Raw genomic sequence first — 7,939 nt, 5'->3', positions numbered from 1 at the left:
CGTCTTGCTCGTACTTTTACCTTTGCAATTTATTTTCATCACTGAAAATCATGACACCAATTTTAAGAGAGACAAGTAGAGGTCGCCAAAGTTGGTCTTTATTTTTTATAATGTCAGCGGGTCTGACATAATTACTTTTTTTAAGTTACTTATTCTATTAAGAGTTATTTTAATGTCTTAACTTTTCCATTTAAAAAGAATTTAAAAGCTAGGCTTAACCGTAAGCAAGTTTAAATAGACGTATTGAGTCCAAAAGTAATCTAATGATATATGATTAAGGGCTGAGTCAAGAAAATTGTTTGGTTTGTCCTGATTAATCATGTAATTGCGGATCTGGATTTGTTAATGTCTTTAAGCTACCCATTAATTAAAAACTATTATTGACTAGAAAAACAAATTATAATTTTTTTAGTTGAATAGAAAATAAATTCACTACCATCCAAAGCGCCATATACTCTCACCCATTATTTTCTCTTTTGCTCTTTCTGTCACTTTCTCTTTTTTCATAAAGCAATGCCTCGTATTATTTTTTTAAATGTTTTTGTGGGAAGTTTATATGTGTATTTTCATTTGTCCTGAACAAGAAAAATTGCTGCAATAATGAATGATGCTCCACTTCTATCCACCGTGTTGAAAGTTTTGTGATATAGTCGAACGTAAAGGCAAGGCCGTACAACCAAAAGTTTCTGTTCATGTTATTGACATGACTTCAGGGACACTTATCCAAAAATTTAGGGGCCAGACATGTGCGCAAACGTACCACAATCACAGGCGAAAAATAGTAGATAAAAAAGTTTAAATAAGTTGATTTTTCAAATATTGGCTGGACTTCAAATCTCAAACAAGGTCGTAGATTTCTGTATAAAAGGAATCAAATTTGATTTTCCATCACTCCGGATAATTTCTGCATGAAATGATCCAAAAGGAGATACGACTTACCAGGTTACCCATGCTTGAGTAATGCATGACCTTCTTGGTTGGTGAAAAAGAGAATTTGTATATGGAAATATATATTTAAGAGACAAATTTTAAATTAAAATAGTAGTATAACTTTATCCAATGATAAAACCCTCTTGCACATCAATCAACCTAAAGGATAAAAATCGAAACTTCCAGTAATTTTTATTTCAATGGATAAGATGAGTAAGAATTCATTAATAAATTATGCTCACAATTATTTCCAAAGATATTTTGCAGTGATTTTGGTTCATTATGGTCCCTCCATCACATGGTTTTGCCAGTAGATATAGGCCTCACTCACTCGTTCGACCCGATAATATATAAATGTTCTTTTTATATAAACTCGATGATATGAAGTCTACCTGCTTATGATAATATGACCTATCAACTAACCCAATTGTCAATTTTGTAGCAGTATAAGATGCCCCAATACGTTGTTGATCAAAATACGTCCTTGGTTTTGGTGTTAGTGAGAATTGCAATGACTGGAGAAACAACTAACCAATAATTTATTTCTATACACACTGAAAATACACAACTTTTGCACAGTCCAAACATACGCCCTTTACAAAGATTCTGACCTTCTTAATCAATGCAATGGCGTCACTCGCTCTAATCCAAAAACTGATTCGTAGAGAAAAAAAGAGAGAAATGGGATGAAGTACAAAGGAAAACAAATTAAACGAACAAACATATTTCAGACTGATTAATTTGCTACCTCATCTCACAACATACTACCAATTTGAACATCATTGGTCTTACTCACATGACAATTTCTGGCTTCAGAATATTTGACTTGATCTCCTTGTGGGGCAAAACAACACCACCATTGCTGTAAATTTCATCGCATACATGGACATCTTCTCCGAGGATGGTCATATTATCCACTCGAGCCCATTGACCAACAGTGGAATGCCACCCAATAATACTGCTGGATATACAGGCATGCTTCTTAACCCTCACTCCTCGCATTACTGTGCAGCTTTTGAGTCTAACACCTTGTTCAATGATGCAGCCAGGACCAATAGCAACATCAGGTCCAATGAGACATCCCTCACCAATTTTGGCTGTCTCATCCACAATGACATTCCCCACAATTTGAGACCCACTGGCCAACTTAGAAGATGACTTCTTCCTCAATGAGTCTAGGTAAAGCCTCAGGCCAGAAATATAGTCCCTCGGCTGTCCAATGTCCATCCAGAATCCTGGCAGTACCATTGCAAAGAGCTTTTTCTCTGCAGCAATCTTTGGGAACACCTCTTTCTCGATAGAAGTGGGCCTCAGTTCAATTCGATCCAAAACAGAGGGGTTCAACAGATAAATTCCAGCATTGATTTTGTTGCCAACAAACAATTTTGGTTTCTCGACAAATTTATCAACCTGCCCTGTCTTCTCTTCCATCACAACCACACCATATTTTGATGGCTCGTCCACCTACACAAGTAGATGAAAAAATGATGTTGGATTTTCCAATTTCAAATGTACTCTCGCATGTAAAAAATGAGATTTACTTTTTGTCAAATCACTTACCTTTGTTACCATTATGGAAGCCTCTCCTCCGTGGCCTTTATGGAATTCAATCATCTCTTTAAGTGGATACTCACTGATAACATCACTGTTGAGAACAAAAAAGGGCTCTCCAGAGTCATCTATCAGCTTATCCCTAGCAAGAGCCAGGGGACCCGCTGTTCCTAGTGGCTCAGTTTCTTGAGAACACGTGATCTTGATGCCAAGCTTTGTTTCAAAATCCTTCAAAAAATTCAACATAACCTGCAGTAGGAAGTATTACACCAAAGTAAAAAATGAATAAATTTAGCCACGTACATCTCTTTTAAGAATTGACTTAAAAACAATGTCGAAAGGAAAGACATCGTTACCTCTGGTTGGTAATTGATGGCTAGCACCACCTCAGTAACTCCAATGGCCTTAAGCGCCTCTATCTGAAAAACAAGAAAAATGGAAAAAAAGAAATCAGAAGTATACTAAATTTTATTATCATATAAGGAAATAGACATAAAGGACACGTGTAATACATACTAATGCTGTATGTATGCACACACAAAAACTTGGCTCTTTTTATTATATATCTAGGATAAATAAGATTTTTTTTTCTCATAAATGTATAGGTCTCTGTTATATAGAAGGGAGGCATCAAATGTTGCATGAAAAAGGGTTCTACAAAAAAGTAGATCCCTGATTCAATTTTATTAACAAAAGATGAAAACCTTCTAAAAAAAAGCTTAAAGCAACTTTACCTGATGCAGAATCATAGGTTTGTTAGCGAAATCAACAAGAGGCTTAGGGAAACTGAGTGTTAGTGGCCTCAACCTTGTTCCAAATCCCCCAACCAGAATCAATGCCTTCATTTTGTTGTGCCCTTTATTTCCCTGGAAATTTATAAATTAAAAACAGATCAGAATAAGCAAACAGAAAATGTGATCTAAATATGAGCTGATAAATTAAACTGTGCTCTGTAAGTATCAATGCTAGGAACGAAAGAAGAGCTAGCAAAGAACACCTAAATGACAATTAATCTGTTGAGTGTGACATGGATCCCTTTATGAGTCACTGCGGGAAGCATAGGCTAGAACTTGAAAGTAAAACACACACAATGTTTTAGCCATACATAAAAAACACAATAGGCGGCTGTTTCCTTCTCTCAATGGGAGAAATTTTCATACTTGATTTTTATTAAAAAAGAAAAATCCAAAAGAGAATCCTTGAGGTGAAAATACTGCATTAGTTCAGCACACGTGAACCGAAAACACTCCAGACAGGGATAATAGGTTGGCTAGCTTCAATCCACATGGGATACTCTGTAAATAACATTTAAAACCAAACATAAAGGAAACAAAAGACAGAACTTAAAACTGATGTCACAAATGAAACAAGATATGCAATGAGGTTACATGAATTGGACAGAACAAGTAGCATGACATGACGTATAGTTGCTAAGAATAGTTTATCCAAGGTCTTTGCAGAAAAACCCTGTCTCTTCCAAACTAGTGTAAATTTCTTATTACATATAATTCAATTCCTCTGTACCAGCTTCAGCCAGAAATTTCACAAATCCATGAAAATTCAAGTAAATTTACCGAACAAATAAATCAATTCAACACAGAGCAAAAGAAAAATAACTACAGAGAGAGAGAGAGAGCAGGGACTTCCGCACCACACAGCAGCACCAGATCTGAGTAGAACACTGAAATATCTAACGGAAATCAAAAGCAGAGCAAAATTCGAAACAAAAAAAAAATGAGGAGCACGAACGTTGCGATTAAACAATCAGAATTCGGAAACAACATGCACTGATTGATTAGAACAGAGGAAACGGCAATGGCATTGCTTCAATGAGAAATACCTTTAGATCGGCGACGGCGAAAATTAAAATCGAGCTGAGTCTACTCCAACCCGGACCGAGTCAACGCGGCGAGTCGGAATCCACAACTGCAACGAACGAATCCAATAAGAACAACCCCCAAATTCTTCTCCTCCATCTTCCTCTTTATATAACACCCTCACGCGCCAACTGTAAATTATAACTACTCTTTCTTAATTATTACTTTTTTATTTTATTTTATTTATTATACAACATAAACCAATAATAAAATAATGATCATAAGAACCAACAAATTTGTGTATATTTCTATTGTAAGATTAAAAAATAATTAAATATATATTTTTTATCATTCAAAACTATTAAAAATTTGAAAAAAAATTATACAGGATAAGATTTCCACGTGATTTTTAACAAATTTTAATTAATAAAAAAAGATTATCCTATGGGCGTGGATTTTTCCTTTTCTTCGGTGTCGGTGGCTTGATATGCTGTTTCGGAATTTGGCCATTCTTCTGTTTGTTTGTGTTAACTTTAATCATCTTCTGTTGTTATAATCGTAAGGTGCTATTTCCTTATTGTTTTCTCTCTGTACTTCACATGCTACCACAGTTTCTGCCTTCTTCCACATTTTGTTCTTTCTATAATTATTGTTGTACCATTGTATGAAATTTCCTTTCTCTTTTCAATGCCTTTTTTTCCATCTCAACATAAATTAAATGCAATATATTAACTTATCCTATTTATCACATGCTAGATTAATTTTATGACGTCATAATTCACAAATATACCCTTAAATATTAAATACTCTCTTTAATATTAATTCACCATCTTATATATCTTTCACTATCTAATCAGTATTATTATATTTTTCATACTAGAGTAATGGTCGTTGGTAACTGTCATTATAGTATTGCTTAATTAATTATAGTTAAATAATCACTCAGCCAAGGGCAACAAAATAAATTCACATTTCACAATCAGCGTTAGTGGCGCCAAACTGGCATATTCCTGATAGATACTCTCCATCTCTTTTTTCCTTTTCTGAAAAAAATATATCCATGCAAAATCAGTTTTTTTTTTCCTTTGTAAAACGTTTTAAATTACCAACTTAATACATAATATTGTTTAAAAACAGTTATTCTGTCTTTTTTTTTAAATGTCTTATTTTAGCATTATAAATTTACACACAAGATTAATTCAATACATTTGCATCGATAAGACTGACAGCAAGTCTTCAAACGTTCTTGCTTGATAACAATTCTTTGAAGTATTTTTGTTTAAAAACAATTTTAAAAATTATTTCAAAAGATTCAAATTTATTATGTAAGAGGATATTTTTTATTGATTTTATATTAAACTTCCCCCCTTGTTAGGGTATTTCTTGTGGTCTACTTCAAGAAAAAAAAAATTCTAAATTAAAAGTTTGTAAACATTTAATGTTTAGTGGAATTTATTTATTTATTTATTATTGAATACTTAAATAAAGCAAAATTGTTAAATTTCCTCACCAAAAAAGGCGTTACATAGTCCACTTCTATTCTTTAGATTTTATTTAAATTATTATATAAAACTATTTAACATGGGGACAGGGTGACAATGTGAAACATATAATTTATTTAAATTGGTTTCTGTTATTTTAATTTTTCTCTAAAGGATAATTATTTTACACGCAAATGGCCTAACCAAACGTGTTGAATTTTGAATTTCCTTTGACATTATAACGAGTCTTAGATCTGGTCATGCAATTTTAGTGTATTGATTATTAATATTCAATTTGCAAATTTAACATAACATTTTAAAATAATTAAGTCTGACATTACGAAACAGAAATTTTATAAAAACGAAGAGTAAATTATAATTATTAAAAATGTGAAAAGTGTTGAAAAAAGTATATCGAGATTTGTGGGAGATAAGCTGGCATGGAGTATTAATAAAAAAGCTTAACATTGATGTTATTCTAATTAAGTAACTTGGTCAATGAATTCAGTTCCCTGTGCTTGAAGTTATGAAGCTCCAAAGTCAGAAATAAATAAAAATGACTAAAGAATCAATAAATTAAATATTTCCAATAAACATTATCGTAGAAGTATATATCACTAATATTAGTCATTATGTTTTTCTTATATAAACTTTTTAATAAATGTTTTTATATATATCACATGTATGTTCTTTGATTTACATTCTTAAGAGCACAATAGAATTACTTGTTTAGAGAAACTTAACCAGATGTTTTGTATATATGGAATTGTATTAAATATTAAAATATTCAAAGTGAGAGTTTGCCTACTGATAGTGATTCTGCCTAATATTATTGTTTCCAAACGGCACACAATTTACATTAAAAACGATCGTAATGTTCATAAATGCTTTTAAGAACATTTATTAACAAGTTTTTGGGTGCATTAAAGGAAAGGTTTTGACTCTTTGACAGACTCTGTTTAACAAAAGTGAGTTTGATAGTAGCCACCTCACCCACTTGATTTTGATTAAGAAGCAATTACTAAAACTAATGTGAACATGATGAAGATCCAGTGTGATGTCAAGCATAAGATTAGCATAAATACTAGGTTGAATTCATGATGGGGAATATGCCATAACTGCCAAGGTCTATCAACCTGAAATGGAAGGTGGAGCTTCATACTCAGTATTCAGGGCAATTTATTTGGCTACAGGATTTTTTATGGTCTCTACAGAATGATAGTTCCACTTTTTAAATATTGTTATTGTTCTTTCGTTGTTGATTAGTGATTAGTGACCAATTGCAAATTGGAACCACAATTTTGTTTCGTAAGTCACACCAGAGCATATCATATATCATTATCAAAGGATGAATATGACAGTGAAAGCCCTGTGAATGGTCTAAGACAACCTTCTTAAATCCATTGACGGTGAAATTGAGAAGTACCAGAAATATGGATCTCAGAGCATCTTCTACGAGAATTAATTTGACTATTAGGCCCAGCTTCGCTTTCATGGAACAATTCCTAATTGCTATCTTTTGTTTTCTACCGGAAAGAATAATAAAAAACACACGCTTTTACATGAAATTGGAAAAACATTACCTTACTTTCGTCAAAGAAAAGAAAAAGAAAATCACTTCCATCTTATTTCTGCCACTGACATAAAAGAAAAGGCATGCTTTATTTTGGTTCAGAAAAAACGTATTGGATGGGAGAGGTAGTCCTTACAGAGGATACTCTTTCACTCTTTCTGAGGTCCTTGTCAATCTCGAAAGAAGTTGAATGTTTAAAAATCTTAATAAAATCAATAAATAATATATAAATAGACTCAAATATCATTTTATAAATCAATTTTACAAAATTAAATTAAATTTAAAATTCACTTATTAATATTAATAAACTTCATGCCAAAATGGTATAGAACAAATTGATGTTAATTAGTCGAAATGGAATATGTGAATTGGATTCCAAGATTCTACAGATAAAGGGACGTAATCAATTTGTCTCTGGTTGAATCATCTAAAAAGTTGATCCGGGTAAATGTGTAATGGTTGTAAATGGTGCCTGGCAAGAAGCCAGTAAGTAATCCATAACAAAAATAAGGAAGCTGAGTTAGGTGAAATTTGGTTTATATTGTATTGATTAAAAGGATTGCATTTACAACTATCCAACAATTACA

The 7,939-nt window shown here is 32.4% G+C and overlaps 1 protein-coding gene across 2 annotated transcripts; it reads right to left on the bottom strand.

Annotated features, from left to right (window-relative positions):
- Positions 1-1,446: 1,446 nt before the first annotated feature.
- Positions 1,447-4,481, bottom strand: LOC124823940 (mannose-1-phosphate guanylyltransferase 1). Of its 2 annotated transcripts, none has more exons than XM_047296276.2 (5): positions 4,322-4,481; positions 3,216-3,347; positions 2,838-2,900; positions 2,491-2,730; positions 1,447-2,394 (listed from the first exon to the last, which is right to left on the bottom strand). In XM_047296276.2, the coding sequence occupies exons 2-5, from the start codon at positions 3,324-3,326 to the stop codon at positions 1,723-1,725; spliced, it is 1,086 nt and encodes a 361-aa protein (XP_047152232.2). In that variant the 5' UTR covers positions 3,327-3,347; positions 4,322-4,481; the 3' UTR covers positions 1,447-1,722. The 2 variants fall into 2 exon arrangements, with proteins under 2 accessions (XP_047152232.2, XP_087949343.1); XM_088093217.1 differs by lacking the exon at positions 4,322-4,481 and adding an exon at positions 3,479-4,057.
- Positions 4,482-7,939: the final 3,458 nt, after the last annotated feature.

Source organism: Vigna umbellata, chromosome 1 (assembly GCF_029865625.1).
Source record: "Vigna umbellata cultivar VRB3 chromosome 1, Vumbellata_1.0, whole genome shotgun sequence".
Taxonomy (NCBI): domain Eukaryota; kingdom Viridiplantae; phylum Streptophyta; class Magnoliopsida; order Fabales; family Fabaceae; genus Vigna; species Vigna umbellata.
The sequence above is the reverse complement of the archived record's forward strand: the minus strand, read 5'-3'. Positions and strand labels throughout refer to the sequence as shown.